We start from the raw sequence: 12266 nt of genomic DNA on the forward strand, positions 1-12266 counted from the left end.
ACGACCTGTGGTTCTCCTCATCATTCGATCCCTGCGAAACCCTACATTTCAGCAGGATAATGCATGATCGCATGTTGTAGGTCCTGTACGGGCCTTTCTGGATACAGAAAATGTTTGACTGCTGCCTTGGCCAGCACATTCTCCAGATCTCTCACCAATTGAAAACGTCTGTTCAATGGTGGCCGAGCAACTGGCTCGTTACAATACGCTAGTCACTACTCTTGATGAATTGTGGTATGGTGTTGAAGCTGCATGGGCAGCTCTACCCGTACACACGCCACCCAAGCTCTGTTTGACTCAATGCCCAGGCGTATCAAGGCCGTTATTACGGCCAGAGGTGGTTGTTCTTGGTACTGATTTCTCAGGATCTAGCACCCAAATTGTGTGAAAATGTAATCACATGTCAGTTCTAGTATAATATATTTGTCCAATGAATACCCGTTTATGATCTGCATTTCTTTTTGGTGTAGCAATTTTAATGGCCAGTAGTGTACCAGAATGAGATTTTCACTCTGCAGCGGAGTGTGCGCTGATATGAAACTTCCTGGCAGATTAAAACTGTGTGCCCGACCGAGACTCGAACTCGGGACCTTTGCCTTTCGCGGGCAAGTGCTCTACCATCTGAGCTACCGAAGCACGACTCACGCCCGGTACTCACAGCTTTACTTCTGCCAGTACCTCGCCTCCTACCTTCCGAACTTTACAGAAGCTCTCCTGCGAAACTTGCAGAACTAGCACTCCTGAAAGAAAGGATATTGCGGAGACATGGCTTAGCCACAGCCTGGGGGATGTTTCCAGAATGAGATTTTCACTCTGCAGCGGAGTGTGCGCTGATATGAAACTTCCTGGCAGATTAAAACTGTGTGCCCGACCGAGACTCGAACTCGGGACCTTTGCCTTTCGCGGGCAAGTGCTCTACCATCTGAGCTACCGAAGCACGACTCACGCCCGGTACTCACAGCTTTACTTCTGCCAGTACCTCGCCTCCTACCTTCCGAACTTTACAGAAGCTCTCCTGCGAAACTTGCAGGAGAGCTTCTGTAAAGTTCGGAAGGTAGGAGGCGAGGTACTGGCAGAAGTAAAGCTGTGAGTACCGGGCGTGAGTCGTGCTTCGGTAGCTCAGATGGTAGAGCACTTGCCCGCGAAATGCAAAGGTCCCGAGTTCGAGTCTCGGTCGGGCACACAGTTTTAATCTGCCAGGAAGTTTCATATCAGCGCACACTCCGCTGCAGAGTGAAAATCTCATTCTGGAAACATCCCCCAGGCTGTGGCTAAGCCATGTCTCCGCAATATCCTTTCTTTCAGGAGTGCTAGTTCTGCAAGTTTCGCAGGAGAGCTTCTGTAAAGTTCGGAAGGTAGGAGGCGAGGTACTGGCAGAAGTAAAGCTGTGAGTACCGGGCGTGAGTCGTGCTTCGGTAGCTCAGATGGTAGAGCACTTGCCCGCGAAAGGCAAAGGTCCCGAGTTCGAGTCTCGGTCGGGCACACAGTTTTAATCTGCCAGGAAGTTTCATATCAGCGCACACTCCGCTGCAGAGTGAAAATCTCATTCTGGAAACATCCCCCAGGCTGTGGCTAAGCCATGTCTCCGCAATATCCTTTCTTTCAGGAGTGCTAGTTCTGCAAGTTTCGCAGGAGAGCTTCTGTAAAGTTCGGAAGGTAGGAGGCGAGGTACTGGCAGAAGTAAAGCTGTGAGTACCGGGCGTGAGTCGTGCTTCGGTAGCTCAGATGGTAGAGCACTTGCCCGCGAAAGGCAAAGGTCCCGAGTTCGAGTCTCGGTCGGGCACACAGTTTTAATCTGCCAGGAAGTTTCATATCAGCGCACACTCCGCTGCAGAGTGAAAATCTCATTCTGGAAACATCCCCCAGGCTGTGGCTAAGCCATGTCTCCGCAATATCCTTTCTTTCAGGAGTGCTAGTTCTGCAAGTTTCGCAGGAGAGCTTCTGTAAAGTTCGGAAGGTAGGAGGCGAGGTACTGGCAGAAGTAAAGCTGTGAGTACCGGGCGTGAGTCGTGCTTCGGTAGCTCAGATGGTAGAGCACTTGCCCGCGAAAGGCAAAGGTCCCGAGTTCGAGTCTCGGTCGGGCACACAGTTTTAATCTGCCAGGAAGTTGCCAGTAGTGTAGTTCGGATTTTTACCTTAGAGACGGCGCAGTACGCCAAACAACCAATAGATGGCGTCATTCGTTTTGTATTATACCAAAGAACCAACAGGGGTCTTTGTTCTTTTTTGTTTCTGTTTCGTTTTTTACCTCAAGGACAGAAGTATGTTCGGATGTTTAGATCAACTACGTAACTAAACGTCGTAACTTGTCTTTAAAAATACAAACTAACATTGAATTTTCTTGACTAGAACGTACGCTCTTACTGGTTTTTCTTTGTCTTTTTTAATCTTAATGGTACTGTTTTCCTTGTTTTGATTGGTTTCGCCTGGAAAAATTGAATTTATTGACTAAGTAATCCGTAAGGACTCAGTTTTTTAACAAGTGCAGTATGCAAAGACGATTCTTTAATCTTCGGCGCGAAGCACGGGCGTGTAGCTAGTGTTTTCATGAAAGACATGTAAAAAAAAGCCGATGAAAAATTTGGGATAGCGAACAAATTTCCTATAAAGAATTATGCTTTCAAAAACCCTAAGGATTCTACAAACAAACCAAAAAGTTTGGTGAGGCGTACACGAGAACCTCGCATATAAAATTAGATCGTTTCATTATTTCACAGTTGATGATTCACACGTGCTGGGGTTATATTCATCGTAAGAACTGGCGAAGTAATAATTTTCTCGGTATCTTGCAAACGTTATAAACGCCATATTTTTGCAATCACGTGGTTGTTTTAAATTTTCTTTAGAAAACCAAACTTCATGTGCATTAACGAAAGGTTCTCTCTCATCGTACAGTTTGGAAGTAAACCTTGTACAAAGCCGCACGAAGGTAAAAATGAAACTAACGGAATACGAAGTCCTATACGCCCTAACTACAGTCCCTTCTCGGAAAGTTGGAGAATCATCGTGAAGGCTGTAGGTAAAACCTTGTCAAAAATTTTCCTCTGTCTTTCTTTTCCATGGCTCTTACGAAAATGTTAACAAATGATATATACTGAGTGTTATTACTGTTTATTTGCAGTCTAAGTACCCTCGCACGACCCTGCCGATCTTGGTATATTTTCTAAAGGCTAGAGCTCCTACTTCTGTCAGTTTTATTTCTGGCCATGCCCTGTATATACCATGAATAAGGACGGAATCGGTAGTGACGAGTAGGTTATATCCTCTTATAAGCATCACAAACGAAAATGTATGTTGAACTGAACATATGATGTTGACACTATTCATTATTGTCAAGTTGTTCTGCAAGTTGTGGAATTAATTATATACGTTCTCGATCGCAAACGTCTTCACAGACGTATAATGTCACTGTTCTGACCAGGAAAATATGTTTCATTGCAATGAATCTATAGTCGCTTCAATTGACAGTTGAGGCAACTGTGTTTTATGGAGAAATATATTAATAGGCAGTGACTGATTATTCGTCGACTATGACAACATCGCATTATCAAAGAGACTTCAGAGATTTGCCGGATTACGTACTCACCCAGGATAGTCGGGATGTACGACCTGCTCTGAGACTCGAATCTCCTGTTCACTCCCCTCGTTGCTGCTTAAGTCGTAGTCTCCAGCCACAGCCTGTCAGCGAAAGAAAATGGTCTTTCACTGAGTGTAGACAGGTTAGGTATTAATGATAATTTGTCACGTCTGCTAAGTGAACTCATTCACTACATGCATTACTTACCTTCCTTCCGTCTGTTGCTTTCTCATATTTGTATTTTTACTTTACTTCTTTTGCATTAAATATTTCTATTAAGTACTGCATCTTCACTATAACAACTAACCGTCAGCAGACGAATCGGACATGTAAGGCAGCTATGTTCGTTGCGTAGAAAGTGGAACACAACTTGTCTTTCAACTGGATAGGAGCATACAGTTGTGGCGAGACAGAACTCCATTTTCCTACTGAATGTCTTAAAGAAATTGTTTATTTTAAGCATTCAGTCTCGAAGTTAGTAGGTCACATGGGATTACCCACAATTACGGCTGGTTGGCAAAATCCTACGCTGCATCACTTTTATTCTGAAGCATTAAGCATCGTTCCATAATATCAGGACAAGACGTCCTTTAGATTTGGCGAAAGCCTCAAAATCGCAAAACATTTTTCGAGGAGAAATCTTAATGCAGGCATAGTGTAATATTCTGTTGTGAGCATACTCACGACGTAGTGTCCAATGTCGACAGCACAGTGTCCAGCGGTGAGGATGGCATTGCTAGAAATGATGGAGCCGCCACAGTTGTGGTACTGGAAAAACAGCAGCACGTACTGCAGGGACACCTGATAAGGAAACTCACCTGCGAAAAAGAACCATGTCACATCACGCATAAACCCTCTGCTTGAGTTCTGAAAACATTTTCTTCTTTTATCTTGTGGGCGTAATTTATAAAATAGGATTGCAGTTATATCAAGTCATTAGTTTGGGTCCGAATGTGTGACATACTGAGGTATGGAATGTGTCCATTCCTCAAGACAGTGTTTGCAGTGTGTATTTGTTGTTTGTGTGTGTTTGTGAAGGGTACTTCAAACAGCTCATCGTATCACCAGCTGCCCTTCAGAAGCACTTTCGCCATTGGACTATACCCCGAGAAGATCTTGAAAATTATGAAACACTCGGAAGAAATGCGACACTTTCATTAAATTTAACATCTAGTCGCCAGTAACTGTGACTGTACTGCTGTATGCTATGACGGCATATTTTCATACATGGTAAATTCTATTTTCGACACTTAGTTTTTGTGTGAATGAACTTTATACGGAATTCTACGTGATTTTATGTGAGCTAATTATTTCTAATGGTGTAAATTTTTATTATAGAAAGAACATCTCGACGGCTCTGATTTGTTCTTTCATTGAAAGTCACTATATCGAATAAATCAATGAGTTTAGAAACTTGTTATGAAATTATAATGTGCTGGGTAGTAGGTAAATGGAATTCAAGGCAATGAAATGGTGGTTGCAGCAGCATAGTAATCATGTGCGATAGTTGTTGTGGTCTTCAGTCCTGAGACTGGTTTGATGCAGCTCTCCATGCTACTCTATCCTGTGCAAGCTTCTTCATCTCCCAGTACCTACTGCAACCTACATCCTTCTGAATCTGCTTAGTGTATTGATCTCTTGGTCTCCCTCTACGATTTTTACCCTCCACGCTGCCCTCCAATGCTAAATTTATGATCCCTTGATGCCTCAAATCATGTCCTACCAACCGATCTCTTCTTCTAGTCAAGTTGTACCACAAACTTCTCTTCTCCCCAATCCTATTCAATACCTCCTCATTAGTTACGTGATCTACCCACCTTATCTTCAGCATTCTTCTGCAGCACCACATTTCGAAAGCTTCTATTCTCTTCTTGTCCAAACTGGTTATCGTCCATGTTTCACTTCCGTACATGGCTACACTCCATACAAATACTTTCAGAAACGACTTCCTGACACTTAAATCTATACTCGATGTTAACAAATTTCTCTTCTTCAGAAACGATTTCCTTGCCATTGCCAGTCTACATTTTATATCCTCTCTACTTCGACCATCATCAGTTATTTTACTCCCTAAATAGCAAAACTCCTTTACTACTTTAAGTGTCTCATTTCCTAATTTAATCCCCTCAGCATCACCCGATTTAATTTGACTACATTCCATTATCCTCGTTTTGCTTTTGTTTATGTTCATCTTATATCCTCCTTTCAAGACACTGTCCATTCCGTTCAACTGCTCTTCCAAGTTCTTTGCTGTCTCTGACAGAATTACAATGTCATCGGCGAACCTCAAAGTTTTTACTTCTTCTCCTTGACTTTTAATAACTACTCCGAATTTTTCTTTTGTTTCCTTTACTGCTTGCTCAATATACAGATTGAATAACATCGGGGAGAGGTTACAACCCTGTCTCACTCCTTTCCCAACCACTGCTTCCCTTTCATGCCCCTCGACTCTTATAACTGCCATCTGGTTTCTGTACAAATTGTAAATAGCCTTTCGCTCCCTGTATTTTACCCCTGCCACCTTCAGAATTTGAAAGAGAGTATTCCAGTTAACGTTGTCAAAAGCTTTCTCTAAGTCTACAAATGCTAGAAACGTAGGTTTGTCTTTTCTTAATCTTTCTTCTAAGATAAGTCGTAAGGTTAGTATTGCCTCACGTGTTCCAACATTTCTACGGAATCCTAACTGATCTTCCCCGAGTTCCGCTTCTACCAGTTTTTCCATTCGTCTGTAAAGAATTCGCGTTAGTATTTTGCAGCTGTGACTTATTAAACTGACAGTTCGGTAATTTTCACATCTGTCAACACCTGCTTTCTTTGGGATTGGAATTATTATATTCTACTTGAAGTCTGTGGGTATTTCGCCTGTCTCATACATCTTGCTCACCAGATGGTAGAGTTTTGTCAGGACTGGCTCTCCCAAGGCCATCAGTAGTTCTAATGGAATGTTGTCTACTCCCGGGGCCTTGTTTCGACTCAGGTCTTTCAGTGCTCTGTCAAACTCTTCACGCAGTAACTTATCTCCCATTTCATCTTCATCTACATCCTCTTCCATTTCCATAATATTGTCCTTAAGTACATCGCCCTTGTATAAACCCTCTATATACTCCTTCCACCTTTCTGCCTTCCCTTCTTTGCTTAGAACTGGGTTGCCATCTGAGCGCTTGATATTCATAAAAGTGGTTCTCTTCTCTCCAGATGTCTCTTTAATTTTCCTGTAGGCAGTATCTATCTTACCCCTAGTGAGACAAGCCTCTACATCCTTACATTTGTCCTCTAGCCATCCCTGCTTAGCCATTTTGCACTTCCTGTCGATCTCATTTTTGAGACGTTTGTATTCCTTCTTGCCTGCTTCATTTACTGCATTTTTATATTTTCTCCTTTCATCAATTAAATTCAATATTTCTTCTGTTACCCAAGGATTTCTATTAGCTCTCGTCTTTTTACCTACTTGATCCTCTGCTTCCTTCACTACTTCATCCCTCAGAGTTACCCATTCTCTTCTACTGTATTTCTTTTCCCCATTCCTGTCAATTGTTCCCTTATGCTCTCCCTGAAACTCTCTACAACCTCTGGTTCTTTCAATTTATCCAGGTCCCATCTCCTTAAATTCCCGCCTTTTTGCAGTTTCTTCAGTTTCAATCTGCAGTTCATAACCAATAGATTTTGGTCAGAATCCACAACTGCCCCTGGAAATGTCTTACAATTTAAAACCTGGTTCCTAAATCTCTGTCTTACCATTATATAATCTATCTGATACCTTTTAGCATCTCCAGGATTCTTCCAGGTATACAACCTTCTTTCATGATTCTTGAACCAAGTGTTAGCTATGATTAAGTTGTGCTCTGTGCAAAATTCTACAAGGCGGCTTCCTCTTTCATTTCTTCCCCCTAATCCATATTCACCTACTATGTTTCCTTCTCTCCCTTTTCCTACTGACGAATTCCAGTCACCCATGACTATTAAAGTTTCGTCTCCCTTCACTACCTGAATAATTTCTTTTATCTCGTCATACATTTCATCAATTTTTTCATCATCTGCAGAGCTAGTTGGCATATAAACTTGTACTACTGTAGTAGGCATGGGCTTTGTGTCTATCTTGGCCACAATAATGCGTTCACTATGCTGTTTGTAGTAGCTAACCCGCACTCCTATTTTTTTATTCATTATTAAACCTACTCCTGCATTACCCCTATTTGATTTTGTATTTATAACCCTGTAATCACCTGACCAAAAGTCTTGTTCCTCCTGCCAGCGAACTTCACTAATTCCCACTATATCTAACTTTAACCTATCGATTTCCCTTTTTAAATTTTCTAACCTAACTGCCCGATTAAGGGATCTGACATTCCACGCTCCGATCCGTAGAATGCCAGTTTTCTCTCTCCTGATAACGACGTTCTCTTGAGTAGTCCCCGCCCGGAGATCCGAATGGGGGACTATTTTACCTCCGGAATATTTTACCCAAGAGGACGCCATCATCATTTAATCATACAGTAAAGCTGCATGTCCTCGGGAAAAATTACGGCTGTAGTTTCCCCTTGCTTTCAGCCGTTCGCAGTACCAGCACAGCAAGGCCGTTTTGGTTAATGTTACAAGGCCAGATTAGTCAATCATCCAGACTGTTGCCCCTGGAACTACTGAAAAGGCTGCTGCCCCCCTTCAGGAACCACATGTTTGTCTGGCCTCTCAACAGATACCCCTCCGTTGTGGTTGCACCTACGGTACGGCCATCTGTATCGCTGAGGCACGCAAGCCTCCCCACCAACGGCAAGGTCCATGGTTCATGGGGGGAGGATGTACGATAGCTACAGCGGCAAATTACTGGATACCCTAATCTCTCCTTGGTGCAGAAATATATGACGTCATTGGGAGAAGAAGAGAAGAGGCTTCCGGTGGAGAGAGGAAAACAGCGATCCATCAGCGCTGTTTCTCTTTCAGACCACGGAACGGAAATGAAGCCTTTGTATAAATCTCCTTCAGATAGGGCACGTCCTTTACTCAAGAAGTGCTTAATTAGTTTACGCCCATCTATTCACCTATGTGAGATCATCTTCAGACGGAAAGTTTTTCTTGCAGGGTTGCTTTATTTAGTGCTTCTTTACTGTGGGTGTCTTACGTCGCTTGAACGGTATGTGTAAATTTATGCAATAGTGTTTTCATTAATATAATTTTCGTTTATTCTTCAGTCTGACTTGCAAATTTTTAGTTGAATTGCACGTTTCTGTCACTCTGCATAATCTTCAGCTATAAAAGAAAAGTAACAATACAGCTTCTGATTCTCTCGGGATAAAGACATGGGCTATACTGGTCCAAAAAACAGTGTATGTTGCAAGAGTTTTATTAATCATGACGCATTTCACACGGTTAGCGCATCTTCAGATTATCTAGAACAGCGCAGACCAAATTAGTTATATTCAAATGACATTTGTATGATGATATTTAAAGAAAAGAGTGCAATCGTCATATAAGGGCAAAGGAAAGCCAAACAATGGTAATATGCACTGCGAAGGTAGGTTAGCAACCAACAACAACAACAGAGTATAAACAGTAGATTATATTCAAGGTGTCTCTGTGAATATGTCTTGTCGTAATGTAATCCTGTCATGTTTGTCTCAATATTACGTCTCACAGACCAAGTAAGAAGACATATGTGGAAGACAATACTTTATAAGGTACTGATCGATGGTTTGTATTACCTATACATAGAAACTTGTTGACAGCATAGTGATCAATCAACTACATCTAGTGATGGTTCGAAATCGGCATCTCCCATTTGTTCTAACATGTCAGTGAACACAAATGTGGAGTAATTTACGCTGTCCACTGAAAATTCTTCCTGCACCTCGCTTGACGTGTATCACGCTTATTTAATCGCGTAGTCTCTCTCAAGGCAAGACCCTCAGCAGATGATGCTCACCTCTGGTGGCGTCGTGTCCCCCGTAGATGCGTCCCCTGGAGACAGCGAAACGGCGAGCTGGTCCAGTGTGGGACAGACGACGCAGTGGCAGAGTCGAACCTGCAGACAAAAGCATCCAGCAGACAGTGAAACAATGAACCAAAAATTTTTCTTTAATAGTTACACTACTGGCCATTAAAATTGCTGCACCACGAAGATGACGTCCTACAGACGCGAAATTTAACCGACACGAAGACGATGCTGTGATATGCAAATGATCAGATTTTCAGAGCATTTACACAAGGTTGGCGTCGGTGGCGACACCTACAACCTGCTGACATGAGGAAAGTTTCCAACCGATTTCTCATACACAAACAGCAGTTGACCGGCGTTGCCTGGTGAAACGTTGTTGTGATGCCTCGCGTAAGGAAGAGAAATGCGTACCATCACGTTTCCGACTTTGATAAAGGTCGGATTGTAGCCTATCGCGATTGCGGTTTACCGTATCGCGACACTGCTGCTCGCGTTGGTCGAGATCCAATGACTGTTAGCTGAATATGGAATGGCTGGGTTCAGGAGGGTAATACAGAATGCCGTGCTGGATTCCAACGGCCTCGTATCACTAGCAGTCGAGATGACAGACATCTTATCCGCATGGCTGTAACGGATCGTGCAGCCGTGTGTCGATCCCTGAGTCAACAGATGGGGACGTTTGAAGGACAACAACCATCTGCATGAACAGTTCGACGACGTTTACAGAAGCATGGACTCTCAGGTCGCTGACCATGGTTGCGGTTACCCTTGACGCTGCATCACAGACAGGAACGCCTGCGATGGTGTACTCAACAACGAGCCTGGGTGCACGAAAGGCAAAACGTCATTTTTTCGAATGAATCCAGGCTCTGTTTACAGCATCATGATGGTCGCATCCGTGTTTGGCGACATCGTGGTGAACGAACAATGGAAGCTTGTATTCGTCATCGCCATATTGGCGTATCACCTGACATGATGGTATGGGGTGCCATTGGTTATACGTTTCGGTCACCTTTTGTTCGCCATGACGGCACTTTGAACAGTGGACGTTACATTTCAGATGTGTTACGATCCATGGCTCTACCCTTCATTCGATCCCTGCGAAATGCTACATTTCAGCAGGATAATGCACGACCGCATGTTGCAGGTCTTGTACAGGCCTTTCTGGATCCAGAAAATGTTCGACTGCTCCCTGGCCAGCACATTCTCCAGATATCTCATCAATTGAAAACGTCTGGTCAATGGTAGCCGAGCAACTGGCTCGTCGCAATACGCCAGTCACTACTCTTGATGAACCGTGGTATCATGTTGAAGCTGCATGGGCAGCTGTACCTGTACACGCCATCCAAGCTCTGTTTGACTCAATGCCCACGGGTATCAAGGCCGTTATTACGGCCAGAGGTGGTTGTTATGGGTACTGATTGTGGTTTCACCGCCAGACACCACACTTGCTAGCTGGTAGCCTTAAAATCGGCCGCGGTCCGTTAGTATACGTCGGACCCGCGTGTCGCTACTATCAGTGATTGCAGACCGAGCGCCGCCACACCGCAGGTCTAGAGAGACTTCCTAGCACTCGCCCCAGTTGTACAACCGACTTTGCTAGCGATGGTTCACTGACAAAATACGCTCTCATTTGCCGAGACGATAGTTAGCATAGCCTTCAGCTACGTCATTTGCTACGACCTAGGAAGGCGCCATTACCAGTTACTATTGATATTATGAATAATGTACCGTCAAGAGCGACGTTCGCCATTTATGGATTAAAGTTAAGTATTCCACCAGCTACGTCCGTTTTTTCTAAATTCTATTTTCCTTGTCCTGTTCCAGACCTTACGCCAGCCTGCGTGAGCTAAAACGCGTGCCTTTCGGCCTCCTCTAGTAACCCGGTGTTGGCTCTCCTGCCAACCACAACACTGATTTCTCAGGATCTATGCACCCAAATCGTGTGAAAATGTAATCGCATGTCAGTTCTAGTGTAATATATATGTCCAATGAATAACCGTTTATCAGCTGCATTTCTTCTTGGTGTAGCAATTTTAATGGCCAGTAGTGTATCATAACGAAAAGTGATCTAACATGAAATATGAGCAAGGATGCTGACAGGCAGAATTTTTACATCCGGGTCGATATGCGTTTCAGAAGTCGACACATCAGCTACGTCTACCGCTCATTCCTCGCCACTCCTCCCAACCTCCCTGATGCTCTCTCACGGCGGATGAGATGAGCATCGTGGGGACACGGATTAGAGTGGAGAGTATGACTACGATGGAACACAACAGTGTTGGGTGAACTTTTAAATAACTGTCAGAGGGTTAGTCCCAGATCCTAATGTGAAAGCACTGCTCGCAAGGTGAATCTGTCAATACCTCAGACATGATTTACATTCCGTTTCACTTGTCGCAAAAGCTCAGGGCAGCTACAGCTCCACTAAAGACTGCCCTGTTAATGTCAGTACTGTGTACTGTAAGTACTTACCCAGGACACAGGCGACGAGCGCCAAGACGAGGAGCGTCTGCCTCAGCATCTTGAGGAGTTATTTTGTGGCCTGGATGGTCTGTGGCGGTTTAAATACGCGTTTAAATGATTACTTGAGAGCAGGTGACCTTTACACTGGCCGTCATGTTGAGTAGCTGAAATGATTGGCAGCTCAGCTATCTCTGGTACTCCATTCAATGTAACAATAAGTGATTTAAATCTGGTTTTTCCTGACGAACTGTTTTCCATCATCGTGCGATAGCTATTCGTCTTCCATCTCGTTCA

The 12266-nt window shown here is 43.7% G+C and overlaps 1 protein-coding gene across 1 annotated transcript; it reads right to left on the bottom strand.

The window, feature by feature from the left end:
- Nucleotides 1–3582: 3582 nt before the first annotated feature.
- Nucleotides 3583–12030, bottom strand: LOC126455804 (trypsin-1-like). Its single transcript, XM_050091565.1, has 4 exons — nt 11982–12030; nt 9495–9593; nt 4262–4395; nt 3583–3678 (listed from the first exon to the last, which is right to left on the bottom strand). The coding sequence occupies exons 1-4, from the start codon at nt 12028–12030 to the stop codon at nt 3583–3585; spliced, it is 378 nt and encodes a 125-aa protein (XP_049947522.1).
- Nucleotides 12031–12266: the final 236 nt, after the last annotated feature.

Source organism: Schistocerca serialis, chromosome 2, assembly GCF_023864345.2.
Source record: "Schistocerca serialis cubense isolate TAMUIC-IGC-003099 chromosome 2, iqSchSeri2.2, whole genome shotgun sequence".
NCBI classification, from domain to species: Eukaryota; Metazoa; Arthropoda; class Insecta; order Orthoptera; family Acrididae; genus Schistocerca; species Schistocerca serialis.

Coding starts and splice junctions, on each gene's coding strand:
- LOC126455804 (XM_050091565.1), bottom strand. CDS start 12,030: ATGCTGAGGCAGACGCTCCTCGTCTTGGCGCTCGTCGCCTGTGTCCTG. Junction 4,396..9,494: donor GGGACACGACGCCACCAGAG/GTGAGCATCATC, acceptor TCTTTTTCGCAG/GTGAGTTTCCTTATCAGGTG. Junction 3,679..4,261: donor TCGACATTGGACACTACGTC/GTGAGTATGCTC, acceptor TTTCGCTGACAG/GCTGTGGCTGGAGACTACGA.